We start from the raw sequence: 27,656 nt of genomic DNA, 5'->3' as shown, positions 1-27,656 counted from the left end.
GCGGTTATGACAAATTATCTTATTCTTATATATGCATGTGCAACCTCCTGATTTTAGAAATGGGTTGTGTCAGAATGCCAGATACAAAGGAGGGCACCAGGATGCAGGTCTCTTGTTATCTCGTGTGCACCCTGGGGCGTTTGGTGGGCCGCTGTGAGATAAAGGAAGCTGGAGTAGATGGGCCTATGGCCTGATCCAGCAGGGCTGTTCTTATGTTCTCATCTGGTCACCCTGATAATGCAGCACACCTTTCTTCTTGGGCATAATGCACACTGTTTCTGGCATCTCCAGATCCACTGGGGGAGGGGAACCCTCCTCTCCAAAAACGCCAAGCAAGCGGCAGCACCGCCCTTAGTGAGCTAGCTGAAAATGGCAACCTTGGCAGAAAGCTCCTAGGAGCGTGGAACCACAGGGCATGCTTGTGATTCCAGATTTATGAACGCAAGGCTACAGGCATGCTAGTTTTTTGGGGCGGGGAGGGGTTAAAAAAAAATCTTTCCAAGGTTTCTTTGCAAAACGTCAATAAGGTGTTCTCAGGCTGTACTTCTCCCCCTTCCTTCCTTTTCCTCGCTTGCAGCCAGATCCAGGCCAAAGAGAGGCCGATCCATTCTTTCCACTCCAGGCACCCTCCCCCTCCTGCAGGAAAGGAACACAGGGAGGGGAGCCCTACGCACCACATCCTCAGCCAGGGCAGGCAGGCCCTTGCAAAAAAAGTTGCCAGACTTCAGCCAATGGCTGGCTGGGGAGCCGGGCCAGGCTGGGCCTGTGGTGTTTTTTATTTTATTTTTTTCCCCGCCTTGCCCAATGAAGTCATGAGCGAAAAATGACATTCCAGCCATAAAGAAAGAGGGCGAGGGCGGCAAGGCAGAGGAGGGGCCAGTGAAGCCTGCAGGCTGCGAACTCCGGGGCCTGATCCCCTGCAGCTTTCCTCCTTGGCAAGCACTCCAGGCTTGTTTGGGGTCTCCCACTGGGGAGGCTCTCGCTCCCTGCAGGCCGATCGCGGCGGCTGGGCGCCTTCCCAGGCTGGCAGCGATGGGGGAGGACGGGGTGCAAGCGGAGAAGAGCGGCGCCTACGCCTCGCCCGGCTCCGACGGGCCCCTGATGGAGCACGGCAGCCCCAGCCCCGTGCCGTCGGGCAGCCGCAGCCCCAGCCTGCAGCCCCCGGCGCCCGGGGAGGCCATCCGCGACGGCTCGCAGGTCAACGCCATCACGGTGCTGACGCTGCTGGACAAGCTGGTGAACATGCTGGACGGCGTGCAGGAGAAGCAGCAGCGGATGGAGCAGCGGCAGGTGGAGCTGGAGGGCTCGGTGAAGGGCATCCAGAGCGACCTGAGCAAGCTGTGCAAGCACCACACCTCCACCAGCAACGCGGTGGCCAAGCTGCTGGAGAAGTCGCGCAAGGTCAGCGCGCACACCCGCGAGGTGCGCGACCGCATGGACCGCCAGTGCGCCCAGGTCAAGCGCCTGGAGCACAACCACGCGCAGCTCCTGCGCCGCAACCACTTCAAGGTGCTCATCTTCCAGGTGAGTGGCCGGCTGGAGGGCGCTGCGGGGGGGGGGGGATAGGGCCCCAAAAGACCGAGGGCCCGACCCGATCCAACTCCCAACGCCGGGGCAGCCGTGCCAAGGGGGCATCCTGTGGTAGGGCGGCAATCACAGATGTCCACTCCAGGTAAGGGAATGTTTGTTCCCTTTCTTTGGGGCTGCATTGCCAGCACTGGAAAGTTGGAAAGGATTGGGCCCCTAACCCCTCCCCTCCATCTGCCCCCCCCCCCGCTGCTTTAGATCCCAAAGCAGCCTGGAGAGCTTTGGTACTTTTTATTTTTCCCTTATCCCCTTTTCAGGATGTATAGACCTGATTTATTTCTTATGATTCCTGTACTGCCCTCTCACAGTGTGATCCAGTGCATATTTACTCTGAAACGAGGGCCCAATCCTAACCAACTCTCCTGCACCGATGCAGCCCCAAGGTAAGGGAACAAACGTACCCTTACGTTGAGGAAGCTTCCATGGCTGCCCTCCTACTGCTGGATGCAGCACATGCCCCATTAGCAGGGCTTCATTGGTGCTGGATAGGATGGGGCCCTGAAGCTGCAATCCTATCCAGACTTACATGGGAGTAAGCACTATTGACTATAATGGAACTTACTTCTGAGTAGACGTGCACAGGCTTGGGCTCTAAGGGCCCAATCCTATCCAGCTTTCCAGCACCGGTGCAGCTGCGATGCAGCCCTGAGATAAGGGAACGAACATTCCCTTACATAGAGGAGGCCTCTGTGACTGCCTCCCCACCAAAGGATGCAAGCCCACGCCCCACTGGCACAGCTGCACCAGCACTGGAAAATTGGATAGGATTGGGATGTTATGCATGTCTACTCAGAGGTAAGTCCCATTAGTGTCAATGGGGCTCACTCCCAGGAAAGTGTGGATAGGATTGGTCTCTCTATAAGTCTCGCTCCATTCTGCAGAGAAGGAACACAATCATGCCTTTCCCAGCTGTTGTTAGAAGTATTCCTGAAAGGAGAACTCTTGCTTTAAGGTGTTTGTCATCCTGAACCAATTATTTAAGCTTTTCTTCTTGCTCATTGTTTTAGGATGGCTTTACAACATGAGTCTGTCTAAGCTTTCCCCTTCATTGTGCAGTTATCCATGTCTGTTGGTAATCTCTAAGGTTGGTAATCTCTATGGTGTACTTACTCCAGAACTCTGTGCTCTGGTTTCCTGGACATCTGGCTGTAATTTGATGTTGTTAAATACAGCATATTTATACTGTGATCTGGGCAATACAACAAAATCTGATTAGTGGGCTGTAAAGTTAGCATACCGTTCCTCTCCCAAGAGTCATCAGTCTTTCACCAAACAGCAAGTCACCAAACAGCACCCTCGTTGTTACGCACAGAATGCAGTTCTATGCACTTTAACCTAGGAGTAATCTTTGTTGAACACAGTGGAATTATGTATAAGATCGTGCTATTAGGTGTGTGTTTAAGTGTAGCCTAGTCCTTTGTAGGTTTGCTTGGACGTAAGTCCCAATGAACGCAATTGGGCTTACTCCAATCCCAAGTAAGAGTGCATGGGACTGCCACTCTTGTTTCATAGTCCAAAACATCCACTGTTCATTGTAGTGCAGTTTGTTGTCATCCACTGAATAACTCTGCCACCAAAACAATACAGGCATCACACCCATACAGTGAGGGCCAATGTGAAGCAGTGCTTAGACAAAGACTGGGAAGGCCTGGGATCAATTCCTACATTGTCATGAAGCTTACTTCAGGGTGGCTAGGGGGTCAGTCACCTGCTCTCAGCCCAGCCTACCCCACAGAGTTATCATGAGAATAAAGTAAGGGTGTGGGGTGGAAATCATGTATGTTACTTTGAGCTCCTCCTCAAATACAGTGTAGCAATTTAGCAGGCAATGCTAACTGTGTTCACCCAGAAGTAAGACCCAACCACAAGCAGTAGGATGCACCCCCTAACAAGTGTGTTTAGGACTGTAGCAGTTCCATACACTTCATGAAGACTGGTGGCACCTCTGCCCCCTCCAAAACTGCATGAGAAGTCAATTAACCTCCTCCTTTGTTTAGTACATATTGACCTAATAGAGTCCTCGGACAGAAAGTCATTCCACTTCTATGCGTGATCTAAAGGCAGCCACATTGTGATTTTAATCAGATTTTTATTTGATTAATTTTAATCAGTTATTTATTCAGTGGCAGTGCACCATTGAAATTAGCTTTCTGTTTCCACACAGAACTGTTATGCTAACTCAGGGTGTGTGGCTAAGGGTTTGGGTGAAGATGGCTTATAGATATAGCAAGTTGACCCTGAGGGTTCTCTGTCTTCAGTATTTCCCCAGTATCAGACTGTTTCCAAGACATGCACATCAGACATTCATGTAGTTTCTTCAGAAATAATGTAAGTGGATAGGTGTTAGACTTAATGCTTTGGATTTTTGACATCCTGCCCAGTTTCAGCAAAACTACTCTTGTGGCAATCCACACAGTATTTTTAAAATATGTACCTCTTCAAATCACTGCTTTACACTTGTGAAATGTAGCATTAGAGGAGCAATGGCAGTAACACAGGACAAAAGTTTAGTTGCCTTCAGAGGAAAGATTTCTATGAACATAGCTTAAAGAAAAGGCAGAATATACCCATGGCAATGCTGAGATGGTTATTGGGATGGGAAATACATCTGAAGGGTCCATACTTAGACTGGGTGTGTACACTACTTTGGAGGTGTGGGAGGCAAAGCAGTGCCACTCCTTCCCATGCCATTGATGCGAGAAGCCTAAGACCAAGAAGAAGCCTCTTGCATGTTGGCCTGGCTCTCCTCACACAACGTCAGTGAAAGAGCAGTGGTGCTGCAGGCCCCACATGCTCAAGGGAAGGCAAGAACCCAGGCGCATTTACACGAATCTATGCCACCATCATCCAGCCTTGCCAGGAAGATACTATATAAGGACTCTTTCTTTTTTCTTTTCATATCATCAATAGACGCCCAAAGGATGGAGGAGAAAATTTAGTCACTGTTCAACTGTAAATTGCTGATGTTCATACCAAGAAACTGTACATTTCATTTGGGGCATTTTTTTAAAATCCCATTCTTGCTTTATGGAGCTCAGGGTGGCTTCTGTAGTTCTCCCTCAGGTACATCAACCCTGTGGAATAGGCTAGATTGAGAGATAATGACTGACCCAGAGACAACCCATGAGCTTCAAAGCTGAGTGAGAATTTGAATCCAGGACTCCCTGTTTTTATTCTGATCACTAGGCCACACTGGTTTCCAAAATTGCAGTGCCTCAAATCTATCTAAAGAAGATAACTCAGATTTTGAGAAAGAACCACTTCCTTAATCTTATGAATAAACTCTGTGAATGGGTATCAAGCTCAGCTTCATAGCTATAGGTGACTTTGCTCTAGCTAGTACTGTGGGCAGCACTGTAGGTCAGTGGTTCTCAAACTTTTAGGACCAGGACCCACTTTTTAGAATGAGAATCTGTCAGGACCCACCGGAAGTGATGTCATGACCAGAACTGACATCATCAAGCAGGAAATTTTTTAACAATCCTAGGCTGCAATCCTACCCACACTTACCCAAGAGCAAGTCCCATTTACTATCATTGTTGAAAGCATTTACAGAGTATTAGAGAAGGAGGTTTTCCCACAGTCCTTTTTCCACCACCTGGATCGAACCACAGGATGCCACAGGATGTGGTGCTGGCGTCTAGCCTAGATGCCTTTAAAAGGGGATTGGACATGTTTCTGGAGGAAAAATCCATTATGGGGTACAAGCCATGATGTGTATGCGCAACCTCCTGATTTTAGAAATGGGTTATGTCAGAATGCCAGATGCAAAGGAGGGCACCAGGATGAGGTCTCTTGTTATCTGGTGTGCTCCCTGGGGCATTTGGTGGGCCGCTGTGAGATACAGGAAGCTGGACTAGATGGGCCTATGGCCTGATCCAGTGGGGCTGTTCTTATGTTCTTATGAACGCCCCAGGCAGACTGCCAGAGAGCGCAGTGAACAACCTGCACCCATTGTGTTGGAGAAACATGCACAGGGTTCCTGAAATTCTCACACCACCAAGAACTATCACATGAAGGCTGCAGTCCTGTGTACATTTACTTAGAAGTGAACCACACTGAAATCAGTGGGACTTGAACAACATCATCTATTGTATAGGGTTTGGCTATGAGTTTGGACATATTTTGAACTCTATCCAGTATTAAATTTTAAAGATGAGGGTTGACTTTGGCAAGCTACTCCTTTGTTTGAAGAGTAAGGTCTAAATGAGTATTTCATGCAACTGCCTCCAAGGCAGATCTGCAAACTCTGGAAGTAGGTCTGAAGTTTACAGATCTGTTTTTGAAGTGGTCAAGGGCATTAGTCCTTCAGATAAACTGTCTACATGAGTCGCAAACAAGGCCCCAACTCTTTCTAATGGGAGGCATTGAGACTTACCAACTCTGACTGAAAGCTAGTCCTGGTGATTTTTCCCCCCCTAATGTGATGCCCTGTCAAGTAATTTAAATGAGGCCCTGTTCAAATCTCTAGAATTGCTTTTAGTAGTACCTCGGAGATTTGATGCTGCCCTCTGGACACTCCATACCTGAGAGTTGGCAACCCTAAAGGCAGTTCTCACCTTCGATGCCCACTCCATGTTTGGCCAGTGGCTCCCAAACATTTAGAAAAAGGAACTGCCAACAGCATTTGATTTTAAGAACTGCCAACCCCACTCCGTGCTAAGTTCCATGTGTATCTTTGCATTTTGGAATATTTGACCCGTGTCTTTGTTTGTTCAGTGATACGCCCAAGCTAGGGTGGTGTTTTTTGTTTTGTTTCATTTTTTCCTCTTCTCATCACTACTGAAGGTAATCTGTGGATTTCCCTTGGATTCAGTTTGCACTGAACACTCCCAGTTAAATATTTTGGGGCACTGTATGGAACTTCTTAGAGATCTGCTGTAAAGATGCTATTGAAGGTCATGAGCTCTCATTTCTCACAACCGTACTTTGAAGCAACTGTATCTTCAGTTCTAAGTCTGTTCTGGGTGCATATTGGTATTTTAAGTACAGTTCATTGACTAACCAAAACAGTTTTAACCTTTACCAAGTATATACTGTATGTATCAATCAATATGTACTAACCTGGCATAATAGCTTGTTACTGTCACTAGGTAATGGTGTTTCACCAGCACAGGCAAATTTCAAGATACATTCATTATCATCATAAAAGAAATGGTTGGCAACCTTCAGTCTCGAAAGGCTATGGTATAAGCCTACAGCACCCGGTATTGCCAGGCGGTCTCCCATCCAAGTACTAACCAGGCCTGACCCTGCTTAGCTTCTGAGATCTTCAAAAAAGAATACTTGGCAGTTTTATAGTTTGAAGCACTTCATGCAGTACGTGATCTCTGTAATCCTTAACAACAACTCTGAAAGAGAGATTGGTATGATCACCCCGATGCTGCGGATTGGGGGAATGGGGCCAAAAGAGAATAATTGTTTAAGGTCATCTATGGTCCAGTCCTATCAAGGGCCTATGGCAGCAGACTTGCAGTCCACTACCATAGGCCTCATTGCTTCTGTACAAAAGTCACACCGTTGTCATGTGTAATGGAGACACTGGTGTAAATGGCTAATGGTGCCATGCATGCACCAGACCCACCTGTTTTGCCAGCTCAGGTTAAATTGGTAGCAGGGATAGACATGATCAGTCTAGAAGCAGTCAGTATTGAGGGGAAGACCAGGGACAGGGAGCAGACTAGAGGGGGTGGATCTTGGTGGCAAACATGTATGCCAGATCCCATCCCCATTTTCCAGCCCACCCCACCCTCTTCCTCTCCTTGGATATACTCCAGTTACATAGCTGGTGTGGGTCTGAGGACACCCATAAACAGCTTGCAAAGAGTAAGTAAAAAAGACTTTTACTTACCTCTCATTTACCTTCCAGTCCTGTCCCACCCACCATAACATTCAGCACATGCTTCAGTGGCACGTCTGCATGCTATAGCATGCAGCTTTCAGGTCTTGGAAGAAGAGAGATTTGATTTTAATTGTCCTGCCTTGAATTGGATCTTGCCTTTCCTTTACTATCCTTTTTTCTGAGCAAGAACTTTTTTGCCACAAGATCAGCAAGATTGAGAAGTGGAATATCTGCTGAATTCTAACAACTAATGAATAAAACATCAAATTCGGTTTCCCCCCATAAATCATGATTTTTATCATCATGAATCCATAATAAGATTTTTCTCCATATGTGGAGACATGTAGGCTCCCCAGTTGGTACAAAGTTGTCAAAATGATGATGAGCGTTGAAAGAAGCGTGTGCATTGTGTACACCCTCTGCCTGCCCAATGGACGATGTTCCATTTTCTACATCAGTGCTCACACACAAGACCCATTCATTGCTGTCTATGCTAGGATACAATCGCATGGATACACATTTTTCCTGATGAAGATAGTGGCCATGTATATTTGTCCCTTTCTGTGCATGGGTTTTGAGCATACTGTATAAAGTTTGTAGAATGGTTATTGCCTTATTCCAGTGATACACCTGTTAATTCTTGGTTGCTATTATTTAAATGGAGAATGTTTTACTTGCTACATTTTTCTCCCACCCTTCATGCAAGGCCTTCAGGGCTGTCAGTTTCAGAGGTGATTCACTGAAGCCTAAGTTTGTCAAGCTCAATATTCCCTTGAAAAAGATTTCTTTTGAAACATCTGTAAAAGAGACATACCAGCTGTTTTTCTTCTTTTCCTGTGCCAAGTTTCAGCTGCCTGGATTCCCCTTTTGTGTGTCCCTATCCCATTTTAACCTCACAGCGGTTCTATGAGATAGAGTCTGTATGGGGCACCTGTCATCGGGTACTAAGGTATTTGCGTCCTGGTTGATTGGGTTGTAGTCAAATGTGCAGTCGTTGACTTCCCTGGACATTCATGTCTGGGTTTTTGTGTGTGTGGTGTGTGTGTGTCAGTCATTTGCATCCCACTAAAACCGGGGAACAAAGAAACTGTAACTAGGCAACAAATCCCAGGTTATATATCCTGTCCCAGCCTCTTATCCCAGCCCTAACCATAACCCTACCTTTGCATTTAAACAATCAAAAAGTACATCTAATATAAGTATACATATATTGGAACACAAATGTCCAGGATGCAAAAAGAAGGGACACAAATGTCCAGTACCAGGATGCATTTGACTGGGATACAGTTGTCAGGATGCAATGGTCCTGTCACTCTGTCATCATTGGCTACTTGGCTGGTTCCCTGTGGTGGGTGAGAATGGGCTAGGTAGCAAAGCTTTGCAAACTATGAACGAGTTGGATCTGTATTTCACACAAATGACTGGTGGAGGTACAAGTGGACCCACGCAGATCAGTGAGTGAATTAGTGCTGGTGCTTTTACAATCTAGACTCTAGAGCAGTGGGTCTCCAACTTTTTTGTCTTTAGAGCTCTTCACACTCCTAAACAGAGTCTTGGGGGGACTTGCTGGTGCATGTGCAGAGCCTCAGGGAGCCCCAAATTGCAGGCATTTTGCAGTGGGGCAATATCAAAATGTCAAGCAGATGGCAACCACTTATGGTGTGCTCAGGGAGTCCCTGTCGGGGTCTCAGGAAGCCTCAGGGCTCCTAAGGGCACACTGAGAAACACTGCACTAGAATAAATGGGCATCATTGCACCTGTTCACACTAAGGAACTGCTTTAAAGGAAAAAAAACTTCTGTAAAGCCTGGCTTACTGCTCTAGTTCAGCTACTTGCTGGTTAAAGTTGGACTGTTCAGCGTTCTTGGTGGAGTGCCAGCTTCAACTTCAAAATCTGGCCGATTCAGAAGTGTAGCACTGTTGCAGATTTACTTGTAAAACTCAAGTTGCCTTTTTATAGGATCAGCCATGTGCATTCCATCCCCTTTTTTAGCCATGGTCTGGATTATACAAAATCTAAATTTGAATTGAGTATATAAGACATTCCACTCGGCTCTGTAAAACTACAGCTTTGAGAGGGGGAGAAAGCTGTTTGGCTTCAACCCATTAACTGCAGGTGTGTGTGTGTGTGTGTGTGTGTGTGTGTGTGTGTGTGTAAAACTTAATTTGTTTTTCAGTTCAAGTGGGTCTGGATGGAAAACATTTGGCTGAGTCTGCAAACCTCCAGGCCTTTCCCTCTGGGAGGAAAAGGCTCCACCTTGCTTCTCATTGTTTTCCTCACCCTGTGGTCTCAGTATTGTAAAACAGAGGAGGAAAAGATCCTGGCATGTTTGTGGCTTCTGAATTCTGCTTTTTAAGTGCTTTGTCTCCAGAGCAAACTCAAACACTTTCTGTGCCCTGCTACCCTTAAAAGAAGAACAGTGCCCTATGATAAACAGCCTGATTCTCTCCACATTTGCTGGAAAGTAAGGTCCAGAGGGGTGTAAGTATAAATGTGTGCATAGGATTGCAGCCAAGGTGGAATTGCACTGGGATTTTAAAATGCTCTGAAGGTAATTGTATTCCATCCACAGCACATACAAAATGAAGACTTAAAAATTGTCAGTATCATTACTGTGGGAGTAAGTTCTATTGAGCTTAATTGGACTTCCTTCTGACTACGTTCAGGATTGCACCTCATTCAGATTGCATACAGATAGCTGCATTTGATTTGCATAGTTCTTAATGCAAAGTTGTGCTTTTGCTGAAATTTGAATGTGTTGCAATATTATTTATTTATTTTTATTTATTTATTTATTTATTCACATTTTTATATTGGCTCAGGCTGGCATTTAAGGTTCCTTCCCTCCTTTTGTCCTCACAACAACCCTTAGGTAGATGAGGTACATGAGGCTGAGAAATCATGACTGGCCCAAGATCCCCAGAAAGCTTCCTGGCTGAATGGGGATATTGAACCTGAATCTTCTAGGTCTAAGTCCAATTCCTAAACCACTACACCATCCTGGCTCTTGGTTGGTAAAAGGAAACTCAAGGGGGAAAGTAAGGCAGGTGGGAAGGACTATGAGAACACAGCTCCATGTAGGACACCTTTCTTTCCTTCGCGTTCAAAAGAAACACTCATAAGTCTTTAGGGTAGTGATCCTATTTGGGTTGCCAGCCCTCTAGGATTGGCCAGGAGTTTCTATGACCCAACATCAGTCTGCAGGCAATTACTGAAAGCAGTCCTGGAGATTTTTTTTTTTTCCAGGGCCCCCAGGAATGTCCAACTTTACATCCTGTTCAAAAACAAAAAGTGTCCAGGAATAGGTTCTGCTAGAGTAGGCAAGCCTAAGTCTTATGCAGTCTTGGGAGCAAACCCCACTGGCATCAGTGGCAGCCACTTCTAAGTAAACTGACCTAGGATTGACCTATAATTGATATTAGAGGGTCTTCAGATTATTTTCTTACCCTGCACAGCTGTCTATCATTGAGGGCCACAAACTTGCTTAAGCTGAGAATTTGTTCTGCTCCAGCAGCTGAAGCAATGCAGCAGTGAGAGTGTTGCCTAGTGGGCGGATCTTTACACTTCAGGATCACAGTATCTAATGAGAATATATGCAGGAAGATATGGACATGGTTTTATTAGAAATATTTGAAAATATTTTGACTGGGTATCCCTAGTTCTAAGTTGTTCATATTTGACTGCTTGATCTGGAGACTGGTTTGTTGTGGTTAATAAATAACCTTCCTTGCCATTCTCAGCTTCTGTGAGAGGAAATCTCAGATCCACATAATGAAGAGGACATGACCACAATTTGGTCTGACCGGAAAGCTGAGGCAGCAAAGCAGATGGCAAAAGTCTTCCCAGCACTTAACAAAACAATATAGGCTTAGCAAGTTGTTGCATGCATACCATGAAGAGTCACCGCTTAGTAAATGTTACTCTGTATTCAGATTTGGTTACTGAGAAAGACAGAGAGACAGACATCAGTGACCATGGATTACCTTCAGGTATCCTGTGACTGGGAGCTTGAAGTTTCCAGGCAAAGTTCCTGAAATGGTGAAATGGTTCCTGAAGGAATGATTTTTATGAGACATGAGTGGAGAAAGCTTTGCTGCCTCCAGAGCTGAATATTATTACTACCTTGACAACCCAAAGGCTGGATGCTGCTGTCACTCCTGAACAGAGAATTCCAGCCATTTGGAATTGATCTTTCATGTGCCAACATCTTGGAGCTGATTTAGAGAAGTTAGTTGGCTGGCACCATGTTGAGAAGGTTTTTAACTCATGTGTTAACTCATGTTTACTGGCCCCTTTGTGTGTGACTTTCCCATCTCAGAGTAGCCATGCTGGCATGGGAACACTGCCCAGAGAGGGGCTAAATCGTGAGGAAGTCCTTTTCATGCCCCTTATGTATGCAATGGATATAAATCCACTCAAGATTATAGGAGCAGTTGAGATACTTAGTGCTGGAGACGGTATAGCTCTCTCTGTCTAGCGTGTCCGTGTCTAGGGCATGGAATTGCCACACCCTAGAATGGATCATAAACACAGCAGTCGTGTTCTTGCTTTTCATCCGCTTCAGGACTTTCCAGACAAAAGCCTCTCAGTGATCTCTCTTATATGAGCTTGATAAAGAGAGGACCTATTAAGGGCCAAATCCTATCCAATTTTCAATCCTATCCAATTTTCCATTGCTGGTGCAGCCGTGCCAATGGGGCATGTGCTGCATCCTGTGGTGGGGAGGCAAACACAGTGGCCTCCTCAAGGTAAGGGAACATTTGTTTCCTTACCTTGGGACTGCATTGCGGCTACACCGGTGCTGGAAAGATGGATAGGATTGGGCCCTAAGTTGTTTATGCCATCGCCTAGTTTGAGGGGAGGGTGAGGAATGGAAGTGTTGTACACAGGGTGAAAGGTTAAAAAATAAAAGATGAGTAGAAATGCCTGTCGGTAGCAGACAGAGAGCTTTTAAAAACTCTGAGGGGCAGGTAACAAAGCAAATTTTCCTTTTCAACACAATATTGACCTATGGCTTTTGTAGAAAATAAAAGACATGTGTGTGCCTAGACTAGAGTGAGAGATATCAATTTAGCTCTCGGTTTACAAAAAAAAAAAATTGAATTAAATTTGATACTGCGTGTTCCACATGAACAATTGCTTTCCCTGTTCAGAGAAATGACTGTGTATATTTCCAGATAGCAAACAGCCACTCATGTGGTCCTTTCCAGTGGATAAGCATTGCTTCCAGACGATCAAGTAATTGAGGGATACACGATCACATAATATACATAGAATGGATCTGCTTATCGCATGGGAGGTTGGTGAATCCCTCCCCCCTTTAGGGCATGCTTCTGGGACTTGAGGGGATTCTTCTGTGTTTTACAGATTGCATGAGGCCCCTCATCTCCGGTGTCCTGCCAACTATTAGGGATAATTATACTTTGCATAAGGTGCAGGTGTGTGGTAGAGTGGTTGACTGCATCCACCTCGGTTTTAAATCAGGGAGAGGTACCAGTAGTTATTCCAGATTAGTTAACAGCAAGTACAACTGAGATGTCTGGGGTTATATGCTATTCTGTTCACATGGAAAGAAAAGTCAGGGCATGCATCTTCTCCCTCCCCCTCCATCCTGCTGCCCAATCATGTAGGAGTGGTTTGTCCAAACCAAGACTGGCCCAAGACCTCCTGGTGCCTGAGGCAACAAGCCAAATGCTTCCCCTCCTTATCTGGGGATGTGCCAGCCTCTGCTCCTCTGAAGCTCTAGCCCCACCATTCAACCCTTTTCCACACTTCCTCCCTGTACCAGTTTTGGAAGTGGGCAAGATGAGGCAAGATGATGGATGGAAGTAGATGTCCCTACCAATCTACTGCCTGAAACAACTGATTCAGTTGGCCTATTGGATGAGCCAGCCTTGGTCCAAATGCACTCTCTGTGATGAGGCAATGGCATACCTGAAGGGAAGACACGCATGCTCGTGTTTCTCCCCAACATAGTTTAGAGGTCTGGCAAATGTATCATCCAAACTAACCCCACGTTAGAGCATCGGATGAGTCTAGCCATATCTAGTTTTGGCTGCTATTGAGGAATGATTTGGATGGGACAAGCCGATCTCTGTGTGTGCAATTCCAGCATGAAAAGAACTTTGGAAGCTGTCTTGGCTACTGGTTCATCCAGCTAAGTATTGTCAGCATTAACTGGCAGCAGCTCTCCAGGGTTTCTGACAGGAAACTTGCTCTGTCCTACCTGAATCCGGGACCAATGATAGAGCAGGGGCTCTATCACTGGACCCTGGCCCTTCCCGTAGTCACAGCATGACAGTGGATGAGTTAGCTGCCTTTTCCAAAGCAGTGATCGTGGAACAAAAGGGAGTGAGCTTGAACTGGTGAGCTTGGGATCAAGTTGAAATAGAGGAGTAGACACAGAGCGGGCCACGTTTATGAGGAAAAGTGCACAGATGGTTAGTAGAATAGTGGGGATAATTATATAGCCGGAAGAGAACTTTTATGTGATGGAGAAAAGGGTTGTGGGTTGGAAGGCTTTACTGAGATCTCAAGCTTTGGTGGCTGTTGTATAATACCATATGGTTGGCAACCTTCAGTCTCGAAAGACTACGGTATAAGCCTACAGCACCCAGTATTCCCAGGCGGTCTCCCATCCAAGTACTAACCAGGCCTGACCCTGCTTAGCTTCCAAAATCAGACAAGATCAGGCATGTGCAACCCAAAACAGAATACAAAATAGAAGAATACCTGGATTTTGCATAGTCAGTTCCACTCATGTTAAACTTTATTTTTCTGAAAGGCACATGCATAGATTGGAACAGGTTTTGAAAATGCTAAATGTGTTTTTTTATTTTGGGTTTCCCCCCCCCCCCACCAAACCTCCAGAGACCTTTCATTTTCCTCTCTCTGATTTGCTGCACCATTTCTGCTTAGCTTCCGCTTCTTTCCAGTATGGCTGGAGGAGCTGTTATAAATGCAAGTGGCACAGAAACTGAACAAAACACTGAAATGACTGTTTGCAAAGCCTTATTAAGCTTTGGCATTGTTCCTTTTCTGCTTTGTTGGAGCCACATGACCTGCATGATTTTTTTTTCCCCTACACGGGTTCAAAGCACACGTCACCCTGCCATTCATATGCTGAGACACAGCAAATGAACAAACTCTCACCTCCGTCCAAAACGGAGGGGAAAATCCTGTCAGGTTTGGAAAAGAGCGTGCCGTTCAACGGCATGCAGGGAATGGAAAAATCCAGTCAAATGAGAACTGGGGTTCAGCAAATGGTTTGGTATTCAAAACCGTTTCTGATGTGGCTGTGGGTAAATATTTGAACTTAAAATGAAAAAAGCAAGAATGAGAGAAGAGTACAAGGAATCTAATTGTTTGATCGTATTTTGTGCTGCTTGGATCAGAAAGGGAAGGAATTGACAAAATACCTCCATGCTCAGAAATCAAGACAAAACAAGTTAGGAGGTTAAAGATGCAGAAAATGGTAATTGGTTTCTTAGAGAAGTGAGTGATGAAGTGGCTTAGGAGGCCATTAGAGTTTTGCCACAATAAACCAATACCTTTATGCCAATAAAGGTTCTGATTGATTGATAACAGACAAATTTGTCCTGTTGCAGGGTTGTAACACCTCAGGATGGGAGCAAGCCTTCTCCCTGACACGTTAGCTTTCCAAATATAAAGAGTTTCTGGTGTGGGAGATGGCATCATATGAACAATCTCAAAATGCACAATGAAGTGGTAGAATCTCATGAGATGACTATACCCTCTGCCAGCTTACACATCTGTATTGGCTAGCGTTCCCCCCCTTTTTGTCTTTGTTTGCCATCTTCTTGGCAAAAATCAATGGCCAAACTGAAAAGGCACTGTTCTAATAGTAAAATATACAGCATGGGAAGTCAGGGGGGAAGGATAGACTTTAGGAAATCCAGGGGGTCCCTGCCAAGCTATAGCCCCAATACCAAGTGAAAAACAAATGAAGCTAAATTGTAGCTCAAGCAGGAAGATATTTATGGAAGCTTATTTACCTGCCCCTATGTACATGTTGTCTTGATCTTGTGTGAGATTTACTGGAGCCAGTCAGAAGCAGTGTTACAGTGGAACGAGCCACATTCTGAACAGTGAGTTGGTGGCCCGGATCCTTCTCAGGAACGGGCCAAGAGAGTGTTCTTATGCAGTCCTTAAACCAGGATTTGCAGTTTAAGAGGCAGAGAGTTGTTCTTCCCTCCACGACAAGCACTCTCAAGAATTTCCAGTCCCGGAGTTTGTTGTACATAGGACAGAGGGAATGACAAAGTGCGGTAACAATTGAGGCATTGATCCCTGGGAGAGCAGGAGCCAGTGCTGCAGGTCAGATTTGCAGGCTCCAAATATATGTGAGGAAATGTCTTGTGTGCATACACACAAGCGGACAGACACACGTGCTTGTTTTAAAGCTCATTTTGCACTTCCTGGGTAAAACAGTGATGACTTATATTTCACTTGGCTGCATGAAATGCAGCCAAATAACAACTTTGATGAATAATTACTTTGATAACTTTGATGGCTGTCGAAATGAAGAAGTTGATAGCCTTCTCTTTAAAAGCCAAGATGCATGGGAAGCGATTCATGCTACAGTCAAAAGCACACTTCTTTTGCAAGTAATCCTTTCCTCTTGTGGCTCTGGCAAAGCAGGAAGTAACATGGGCAGCAGCATCTTGAACAAGTGCTTTGAATTAGCCACTTTGAATGCCCTGGGGGGGGGGGGGATAAAGCAAGGTAGGAATATAGTAAATAAATAAATAAGAGGGGGAAAGGTCTTCTTGGTCCTGTGCTGTCAGTGCCAGTGTTACCGTACATTTGCGCCTTTGCAATGTAGATCTTCAGTGGCTGAAACAGTAGACGCAACTCATCTGCTTGACATCATACAAACTCCCCCTTTCTTCCCTGTTACCTGTCACACAGTTGTGAATACAATTCCACTGTGGCACATCTGCCAATTGCAGCTGCTAGTGGCCTCACAGAAGCAACCCTTGGGCTGCAATCCTTTACATACTTACATGAGAGTAAGCCCCACCCAAAAAATGGTGCTTGCTTCTGAATAAACATGTACAGAGGATTGTGCTGTTGGAAGAGTGCCCACACAAATGACTTAGGGCCCAGTCCTATCCAATTTTCCAGTGTTGGTGCAGCTGTGCCAATGGGGCATGCACTGCATCCTGCAGTAAGGCAGGGCAGTCACAGAGGCCTCCTCAAGATGTGGGAACATTTTTTCCCTTACCTCGAGGCTGCATTGCAGCTGCACTGGTGCTGGAAAATTGGATGGGATTAGGCCCTTAGTTTAGTCCAGGGCACAGTTGGCATACAGCAACAGCACACGTTTTGCCATGCTTTGATCCTAAAGGTATTTACTGGTGCCGCGTTTTATAGGATCAGACATTTACATCAACTAATAATAAGCAAAAATAAATGCTGGTTTTCTATGTAATTTTATGATGAAACGAAACATAATAATTTGCTTTTTTATAGCAACTTTCATTTAAATTGCATATGAAGCTGCCTCATAATAAGCCAGACTATTAGCTCATTTAGCTTGATATTGTCTGGCTGAGAGTAGTTCTCCAGGGTTGTTTTGAGCCCTCCTACCTGAAATTCTTTAACTAGGAATGGAGCCTCGAATCTCCAGCATGCAAATCATGTGCTCCTTCGCTGAGCTGCAGCCCCAAGAGTGCCTGTCAGAGCACATATGACCAAAAGATGTTAATGCGCACCTGTGTTTTGCAGCACAAAGAACTGAAACATAGGCTAAAAGACTTGAAATCACCCAAAAAAATCAGTGGGTGGGGGTGTAGTGCACACGCATGTGTTAAAAATAGGGCTATAACTCTTGTTTCAATCTGATCATTTATATAGCCTGCATTAAATATTTGTTTGGCTGCCAAATGTTGTCTGTGACCTATGCTCTGTCATGAGGGAGTAGGCAGGATGGGAGAGTGGGAGCTTGAATTTTCTGCACTTTTCCCCTTCCCGCATTTTTCCCTAAGGAATTACTCCTGCCTGCTCTATCATTGATGTAGAGTTTCTCCAGCATCAGGGGTATGTCTGTTGTCCAATGGGGGTTTAGGATCTGGTGTGCATTGACTCCCCCATGTCCTTCCCACATCCTGAGCCCAGTCTCCTCCCACTCCACCAGTGGGCCTGCACTTGCACCTATGATGGTGTAGCATTGCCCTGGCATTATGCCTTCGTCTGTGTCCCATCTGTCACCTGGTGGCCTTCCAAACTAGCAGGGTCGTCATTGAACTAGCACTAGCATGGACATATGCCAGTATGACTCCAGGATAGGACTGGTCCTAACCCCTGCTCAGTCCAGGATAGGACTGGATTGCTAATCCTAACCCCTCCCGGCCACTACAGCATCCTTGAGGAGTGCGCCATCTAGCCGCTGCTTAAAAGCCTCCAATGAGGAAGAGCCCGTAACCATGCAAGGCAAACTGTTCCAGTGCCAGACAGCTCTTTTGGTTAAGAAAATTCTTCCTCATGTGTTTGCCAAAATCAGCTTCCCTGAACCCATTAGTTCTAGTCCTCCCTTCAGGAGCCACAGAGAACACGCCTTCCCCTTCTTCTATGTGATATCCCCTCAGATACTTTAAGATGGCGACCATATCTCCCTGTAGTCTTCTTTGGACTGAGCATACCAACCTCTTTAACTGTTTCTTATAGGATTTGGTTTCCAGCCCCTTGCCAGTTGTGTCTGCCCCCTCATGATATCCTCTCTATTGATAGAATTAAACAGTATCCTTGTTTTTTGAGGTGTCACTACAGAGGAACAGATGATGGGAAACTTACAAGCACTGTAGAACGCCATTTATTTTTATTTTTTTCAGAACTCTTCAGCTCCCTTGCACATTGTGAAACATACACCAGAACTTTACAGTGTATCTGTTCTGTTTGGGATTCTGCTGTGGCATTTTCAGTGAGGTTAGCAGTATTTATCTAAAAAAGGCCAATAGCTTAACAGAGGGCAAGCTGGCACCCACAGCACATTCGTACACTCGCCCTGGGGCAGCCTTGCCAATAACCTTTCCTCCAAGGAAGCATTCTGGCAAAGGGCACTTGCTCTTTATTCACCAAAGGCTGGATGAGTAAAAGCTACATTCTATCTGCAGCGTCTCGCAATCTGTTTCCCTCTGGGAAGAGATTTGAGGCAATTGCAACATTTCAGTCAGCATTCCTGCCCCCATTCTGTGACTAAAGATATTTTTTCCCACCTTCCTTCACTGTGTGAAGGCAAGTTTATCTTGTGAGCGTTATCTGGTTCAGAATGATAAGTCCTGAGTACACGAGGGTGACGTCAGTGTCCAAGAATATGCAGATACTGCAAGCGGCCGCAGAAGAAAATAAATAACTTCAGGAATCTTGTTGAACTTGCTTGATTTTTCTTGGGCCAAAGCAAACTGTCCAAGCTCACTATCAAGTTCTCTCCCCCCCCCCCTTTTCTGGAACATACCCTTTGGAAATAGGATGGTTTTACAAGCACAAAGCTCTATGAAGCTTATGAGGAGAGACCTTTAATGGGCCCTCCACAGCCATCTCTTTGTTTGGAGGAGATTCCTTCTGGAATATTTGCCTTTCCTGAAGTTTCTTGGCTGCGCATGTTACCCACGGCATTCCGTTCCATCACAGCAAAGACTTGCTGCTCTTTCTTCTGAGGAACACTGTGTGAATTTGTTGCTTCTAACATTTGAGTTCAGCATATAAGTATATCTGCAGATTCATGTCTTCATAACTAGCTTCAGCACAATTTTTTCCACAAGACTTGAAACCATCCCAAGGTTTTGGCCCTTTCCACATCTGGAAAGCCCTGACTCAGAACCAGATTGCACGTTCCCAAGGGTGTACTAGTTCAGACTGCAAGTCAGAGAATTTCCCGGAGGCCCGGGAAAGGGGTGGGGACGGCGATGGATACCTCCGCTAGATCCTAACCCCTGCCCCAAACCTGAAAACCCTGCATGGGGCTACTTGTTTCTTTGCCAGCATTTGAGTTGGTCCAGATTCAAGAAGCCCCATTGGATAGGCTGGGACTTGACACGAGGTAAGGGAACATTCGTTCAGCTGCCTCCCTGCCCTGCAGGATACAGTGGTGGCTGTTTCAGCACTGCAGTACTATGGCGGGGCAGCCCCATTCCAATTGGGCTGCCTGTCTCACTTTATCCACCTCTGTATTGTTGTTTGATGCTCTTGCTATTCATTTTCAGTCCCTGTCTTCCTCAGCCCCCATCCCAATCATTATACAACCAAGTGTAGATTATAAAGTCTGTGGGGCACCGATAACATGCCTGCACTGTGTATAATAATCAACAGGGTTAAGCCCCAGAAACTCCAAAATTAGAACGTGTAATTATCAAGAACCTTGTTTCCCATTGTTCTCTTAATAAACCATTTCTGGAAAAATTATGCTGGTTTTGTTGGCCCTGGAAAGAACTTCAGTTGATGAGTTAATTTGTTGGCATAAATATTTCATTCCTAACCCACGGCTACCATCTCCTAAAGGATGGATTGGAATGCTGAATTTTCTACCATTTATCTGTGACTAATCTGGCCTGCCATATAAAAAAAAAGTGGTAATCAACTCTATATACAAGAGATTGTGATGATTTCTTTTGAACGTATTGAACAAAACCAAGGACAAAGTGTCGATGAGAGTAATCACATTTCTTTAGCCACTCTCTGCCAATATTTATTGATTTATTTCACAAGTATACCATATATGTATTGTGGCATCTGAGTCATTGTATCTCCTCCTACAACTTTTCAAAGGTGGATTGTATATGGCACGAAACTTTAATGGAATAAGGTGCTGTTAGAGCTTAAAAGTGGTTTCATTGTCTCTGACATAAATGGATTTAAAGAGTGGTTTTGAAAGCTCACTCTTTTAAAGGGAACTGAAGGCTACAGACCATTTACACTTCAATTTCTTCCCTCTTGAAAGTACAAAGAGGGGAAAAAAACAGAAAGAGGGAAAGATAAAATTGGTGTGCCTAGTTATTGTATCAAGTCTGGCAAAGTTAACAGAAGAATGCAGATCTCTCAAGGCCAAATCTCATACCCTGGTTAAACCAAACCCTTTTTCCTCAGTTGCAAATACATCTTCAAAGTTCAACCTTCATAAGTCCTATTTAAATAACTGGAAACAGAGCCTTTTTTAATCATTGCAGCTACAGCAGTCCAAAACCTCATAAATACTGTTTTTAAAGTGATGCTCTGTATTATTTTTAGCGGTAGCTAGTTTATTTATTTATATAAATAAATGACAGTTTATTTCTGTCTTTTCCCTATGTCCAACTCAGCTGCAATTTAGCTTCTTCATTTTTCCCCTACTACCACTTTATATAAGAGTATTTTTGATATTCTGTGTTATTTTCAACGGGCAAAGATTTTAGGAAGAATGGAATGAATTGAGGATTAGGCTCTCTAACTAATTTGTTTCTGAGGCCAAGGGTTGCCTGAGTTGTCCTGGAATCTGTTTTCAGTACTAGGGACATGAGAAGGAAATAAGCATGTCTGAGCATGTGCAGAGAGCATTTCCCTTGCCAAGAGCCATCACAGTCTCAAATCTTGAATTGGAGACTTTCTGTGTTAAAAGGTATGCCTAACAAGCTCACGAAATTCTCCATTTTCAAAATTCAGCACTGTGTCTGTGTGGAGTACATTTATAGAATTCCAGAATGGTCTATACTGCCTCTAGTCATTTTTTTCTGAGATGCTTGGGGTGCATTCCTGGATCTTCTTATGATAAACACGCATGATTCCTCAAGTGGTCAAGCATCTAAAACTATAGTTCCAGCAACAAACAATTAGGCCAGCATAGACCACAGCACTGCCAGTTGGTTAACAGTGGCTTGGTGTGGATTTTACAACCTGGGTTAAGCAGGAACCCTTGTTAGCCATAAACATGGTTGTCGTTGTTGTTGACGTTACACTTAACTGCAGTGAAACAAAGCAAGAGGAATTTTTGCTCCAAAAGAGAAGGGCAAAGGGGAAATATAATGTGATCCACATCCTGCTGCCAATTACGTAACCATGGTTAAGAAATTGGCAATGTTACGAATGAGGCCTCAAGTGAATTTTACTATAACTGTAGTTGACAGCTCATTAGTCTTACATTGTTCTGCATAGCAGAACAATTCCATAGGAAGTGTGTGATTGTTTCTGGTAAATATACTATGGCAACAAAGAATATTTCACTTCCTTTACCTCATTATTCCTAAGAAAATATTGATGTTGTTCAGGGCTGTGCCTTGTTTATCAAGTCTCTGTCATGTGAACTCTGAATAAACATATGTCAACTCTTTGCAGGAGGAAAATGAAATCCCTGCCAGTGTGTTTGTGAAAGAACCTGTTCCCAGCATTACTGATGGAAAGGAAGAGCCTGTTGATGAGAACAAAACTTTGGAAGAAATCATGCATACTGTGGAGCTGTCATCTGAGGATGAAGCACCCCACGAGGAAGATGGTGTTGATGACAGTATGGATGAGAAAATTGAGGAGTCAAGAGCTGAGAAGATCAAGAGGACAAGCCTCAAGAAGGTGGACAGTCTGAAGAAAGCATTTTCCCGCCAAAACATTGAGAAGAAAATGAACAAGATTGGCACCAAGATTGTCTCTCCTGAACGAAGAGAGAAGATTAAGAAATCCCTCACCCCTAACCACCAGAAGTCCTCCTCATCCAAAAGTTCATCTTTCAAGGTATCTTCCCTCACATTTAATGTGAAGAAAGTTCGTGATGGAGATGCTACCACAGAAATGGAAGACAAGCCAGCAGAAGCTCCTAGCAGCGAGCAGGTAGTAAATGATGAGGAGACCTCCTTCACTGAGATTCATTCAGACGTGGTCCTTCCTACTTCTCCATCTGAAGAAGGCAAAGCGTTTGCTGACTCCCTGGAAAAGGAAACAGGAAGTGAAGAAGAAGTGGCCGTCAACAACAATATTGAGCTTGCAATTGTGGAAGAAGATGAAGACTACAGAGCGTCAATAGATGTCAGACAGGACTTCTATGATGAAAGAAGCAAACCAGCCAGTGGGGAAATGGAACATTCTGATGAAGAATTAAGCCATGCCGCTGTCCTCCATGTAGACCAAACTGCATAAATAATCTGAGCCACCTTTTCTGTTTCTAAATACATATTATTCTTTTCAGTTACGTCAGTAACCAGGGTATATGTCTGTTGCATAATAAACAAGGGGTAATAACAAGTAATTCAAGTAGAGCCATGTTTAATGTAGATTTGCACACAAGGCCAATTTAATGACATTAGAATTGAAATCCACAGTGAAGAATGAGGCCTAATATGCAGGAGACTTAAATGCAACTGAAGTGCCATTTCACAGGCAACTCCAATCTCCTTTTTTCATTATGAACTGAGAGTTCCTTCAAGTCAACCGTAATGGGATGGGGGGGGTGTTTAAAAGAACTGATGCAGGCAGTTAGGGCAGTTGATGAAGAACATAGCCCTTCTACAAACTTGCATCAGTTTTATACTAGTTTAAATGGTTGGCAACCTTCAGTCTCGAAAGACTATGGTATAAGCCTACAGCACCTGGTATTCCCCGTCGGTCTCCCACCCAAGTACTAACCAGGCCTGACCCTGCTTAGCTTCCAAGATCAGACGAGATCAGGCATATGGTTAATTTGGAAGCATGTTGAAAATATGCAGATATACCTTCTTCAGAGACCTTCAGCTCCCTGAAAAGAAGGAATGACTATTAGACTAGTTTACGCCTTTGGGGTAGATATGCTCTTTCATTTAATTGGTGAAAGGCTCTTCAAGTACCATGGTGTTTAGAATAAATTCCCCATTATTTTTTTCTAGCCATGGCACTAGGGAGCAGTTAATTTGTGGGGAAGAGGAAGCCAACCCTACAAGGGCCTCAAACTGTGTTCTGTTCTCGCTGTGCCCCTTTGACACAGAATTGCTGCTGGCCCGGAGACTTAGAGTGGGGAGAACTTGCTGTACCCTCTTTGTAGGTGAACAAATTGTTCTTTCTCTCCCTCATTTTTAAGCTACAGGCTGTGGATTATCAGTTATGTGCTGTTCTTTCTGTGTAGGGTGACTTGGATCATTTTTGCTTAGTCCCTCTCCAGAATATTCAAGCTCGGTTTCTTATGTTACCTTTTGCCATAATAAAATGACTGCAATGTAGCTTTAGTATTTGTTTGAAATGAGAATCCAAGCTCAACTGAGCAGTGCCGGCATTTATCATGTCAGAGAGTTACTGAAAGCTAGGACTTGCTTCGCTATGAGAACATAAGCCTTCACCACATGAGGGAGCAATGAAAGTGAGTGCTTAACCAGGCAAAATCTGACGTGATCAAGACTATCTTGTGGTGGCTTTACCATAAAAAAGTACTATGAGAACAGGATCGTAGCTGCTTTAGTGTAAGTTACTATTAAGACAAAGGCCTTGTGCCGATCTGCATGGTAATGAACATGTTTAGGGTTCAAGTTCCCAATCTGCTTCCCCAGTGATTCCCAAGCATGTTTGAAGAGTGGTCCCAATCTTAGGGAGAAACCTCAGGTACAGCATTCATCTAGGAGACTTAGGGCCCAATCCTATCCAATTTTCCAGCGCCAGTGCAGCCACAATGCACCCCAAGGTAAGGGAGCAAATGTTCTCATACATTACTGAGGACTCCATGACTGCCTCCCCACCACAGGATGCAGCACTCACCCCATTGGCACGGCTGCACCAGCAATGGAAAATTGGATAGGATTGGGCCCTCAGGCTGCAGTCTTGTACAGCAATGGTGCCCAAAGTGTGAGCCATTTCCTATTGAACACAGAGGAACTTGAGTAGTCATGCATAGCATTGTGCTGAACACTATGCATGGACAGCAGGGACTTCAGGAGTGTATTGCCATGGGGATAGGGCTTCACAGCACCATACATTTAATATCATGCATACAAATACATCTGCACAGGGCTTTAGTAATCAGGTTATTGGGCAGTCAGCTTGGTAGTACCCATCACTTTGTTGGCAACCTTCAGTCTCAAAAGACTATGGTATCGCGGTCTGAATGGTGGTTCTGGCACAGCGTCTAGTGTGGCTGAAAAGGCCAATTCGGAAGTGACAGTCCCTTCCACACTGGGAGCAAGTATAGTGTGTCCCTGGTCTGCCTCCCTGGCTATGGGCCTTCCCTCTTTGCCTCAGTCTGTTGGCAAAGTGTCTCTTCAAACTGGGAAAGGTCATGCTGCACAGCCTGCCTCCAAGCAGAACGCTCAGAGGCCAAGGTTTCCCATCTGTTGAGGTTCAATCCTAAGGCTTTCAGATCCCTCTTGCAGATGTCCTTGTAGCGCAGCTGTGGTCTACCCATAGGGCACTTTCCCTGCACAAGTTCTCCATAGAGGAGATCCTTTGGGATCTGACCATCGCCCATTCTCATGACATGACCGAGCCAACGCAGGCGTCTCTGTTTCAGCAGTGTATACACACTGGGGATTCCAGCTCGTTCCAGGACTATGTTGTTTGGAACTTTGTCCTGCCAGGTGATACCGAGGATCCAGCCTGCCTCCTCACCCCTCCATGTCCACAACCCTCTCCTCCCTCTGCTTTCTCTATCCACCACAATCCAGCCTGACCCCTCCCTCCTCCATGTCCCACAATCCTCTCCTCCCTCTGCAGTAGTACCCATATTTAATCACATTTTGGGGCTTTATTATCCATTCTTCTCTAGGGGAGGTTTTGTTGTTTGTGTTATTTTTTTCCTAGTTCCTAGCATTACTAGATCTAGTATATTAATGCAGTGGTGTTTAGTGGTGGTCTGCCGAGGACCAGTTTGGATAAAGATCTTTTCCATGGATTCCCCCATAATAGAAAATGATGGCTTAGTATGATCGTCCATGAGAAGTGGGCTGAGAAGACGCGTTTCTACACAGAAATTCATGGGCCTCTGCAGAACCCATGCCTCGCATAAGGGATTGAATTTTAAGATGCTCACGCAGGTTGGTCTAGATGGACAAAGCATTCTGAGGAATGTATCATGGAAACGGAGCCTCATATAATGCATGTTGCCAGGCTCTTAAGGATTGGAAGTGGAGGAGAAATAAATAAGAAATATTTATTTCTTGGGAAAGTTGTGCTCCCTCATGCTTTGTTCATGCTGTGCTTTCCCTCAGGAAAACTACTGTAATGGGTAATGTTGAAACTGGTGAGAAGTGGGGGATGGGTGAGGCACTTGATCAAGAATTCAAGATGGCTGTATGTATAAACTTAGCCCTGTCTATGTATGCCCTCCAGTTGAGTCTACCTTGTTATGTTCAAGTATGCTGATTCAACAATTATTGTACATACACATGTATATTTTATTTTTGTTTATTTTAAGAGAGAAGAGTTTTTAAAAAACCTATTTGCGTAGTAAACTGTTTAAATGGCAAAAGGGAGAGATATATTGTGATCTAAACAGTTCATGAAAATAGATTTATAAGATTGGTATATGCACCCAACTACTGTATTTATGAGTGCAATCTGAGAGGTGTCTTGGCACGTTGTCATATAATCAAATAAAAATAATGAGAATGTTGACTGAAAGCCAGAAGAGGGAGGTGGAGATCCTACCAAAAAAAATGAATGCACACTTAAATAGTATAAGTGAATTATTCAAGAAAGATACATTTTCATTTCTCTGGTTACACGGTATTATAAACAAGGTTTTTCAAAAAGTACATGAACCCTTATTATGTATATGTTACAGTAGATGGCCACAATCCAGGGCCATCTGTGAATGTGCCCTTTAACCACATTAATTTCCGTGGGATTTGAATGCACAGAACTGCATTGACCAATGCTCAAGCTGTGGTAGTTGTTGGAAAGAGAAGGGAATGTTGATAATCCCTCACACATCTGCTGAATGTCCAGCAGTATGGAAAAACACAAGTGATTGTTGACAATGGCCAACAGATGATAGGCCTGTGAATTTGGACAATCTCCATATTTTTGGAGATGTAGCAGATGCAGGCGGGATTGTCATCTTTTCCTTGTACAATTTTTGACAGTTTCCATATTTTGAGCATCCTCTGTAATATGTGGGATTTATGTTGACGCAGGGGAAATATAAGAACAGCTTTTAAAGCAGAAAGAATTTCAACTTTTGATGCAAGTAGCATCAAAAGATTTTATACTACGTCGTTTTTAAATGTGTGACAAATGGCAATGACTGCGACCCACGGGGAACAGGCCCAGTGTAAAATCTCTTGTGCAGTTCCAATTCATTTGAATCAGGCGTTGCAAATATATAGTTCCCATTGGACAGTGTGGGGTCAGTAATCTTCAGCAGAATTCTGCAGTACAGCAATCTTCGATACTGAATGATACAAGGAGTTGCATCTCGGTTTTCTGCAAATATTGTACTTTCCAGCCAAAATCTGGACAAGGTTCAGAAACTAAATGATGTTCCTTTTGCATATTAACTCTCTTGCAATGCTCCTTTCCACTTAATCACAAATGTAAGCCAGCAACAAGTGCCTGACAATCTTGTTTTATTTGTATGCATTGTGTATTTTTAATACTAATAGTTCTGCTTTTATATAATATTGCACTAAAGCCTTGCTTCCCCTTCCCCCAAAGGTGTATTTAGAACTGCAAATGAAAAAAGACATCTAAGGAAAGATATCTGTGAGGGCAAGCTGTCCCATGTGGGGAGCTTCCTGCAGTCATTGAAGTGTCACTGGTTGTCTAATCAGAGCAGATTTTTAAGTAGGACTATTGATGGCTATCTTTAAAAAATATATTATGAGAGAGTTGCAATCAGTAGCAATAACTGTGATATTATCCATGCAGACGCATCTTGTTTTGCATTAACGATGTAACAGTGCCTGTTACTAACTACCAATGTGATCAAGTGAATAAAAGTCAAACTGAATCAATTCTTTTTGGTCTGGATAGCGTCATTGTAAAACTTGGCAAAGAAATCATGTAAGATTTAATACTCCATATAGCAAGAGAGATCCATGCCCAGAAGCAGGCTGCTATGCACACAGGTAATGGAGATACACATCTGAGTGTGCAGCCCCAGACACATTGCAGATCTCATCTGGGTTGTTCTGAGCTAGCTGAGAATGTTTTTTAAAAAAGAAATCAAATCGGAATGCAATTCTCCACCTTCATTTGACGGGGGGGGGGGGGGGCTAACTCTACATTATGTTTGAACACATCATAGAATATGTTACACATGCTGTGATTTCCCCCCCCCAAAAGGTGGTAG

General features: G+C 44.4%; 1 protein-coding gene across 1 annotated transcript; it reads left to right on the top strand.

Annotated features, from left to right (window-relative positions):
- Nucleotides 1-746: 746 nt before the first annotated feature.
- Nucleotides 747-27,318, top strand: CAVIN2 (caveolae associated protein 2). The gene is made up of 2 exons (XM_066614071.1): nucleotides 747-1,524; nucleotides 21,755-27,318. Exons 1-2 carry the CDS (start codon nucleotides 1,033-1,035, stop codon nucleotides 22,544-22,546), a joined length of 1,284 nt encoding a protein of 427 aa, XP_066470168.1. The 5' UTR covers nucleotides 747-1,032; the 3' UTR covers nucleotides 22,547-27,318.
- The last annotated feature ends 338 nt before the right edge of the window (nucleotides 27,319-27,656 follow it).

The sequence above is a fragment of the Tiliqua scincoides genome, chromosome 1, assembly GCF_035046505.1.
Source record: "Tiliqua scincoides isolate rTilSci1 chromosome 1, rTilSci1.hap2, whole genome shotgun sequence".
In the NCBI taxonomy this organism is placed as follows: domain Eukaryota; kingdom Metazoa; phylum Chordata; class Lepidosauria; order Squamata; family Scincidae; genus Tiliqua; species Tiliqua scincoides.
The sequence above is the reverse complement of the archived record's forward strand: the minus strand, read 5'-3'. Positions and strand labels throughout refer to the sequence as shown.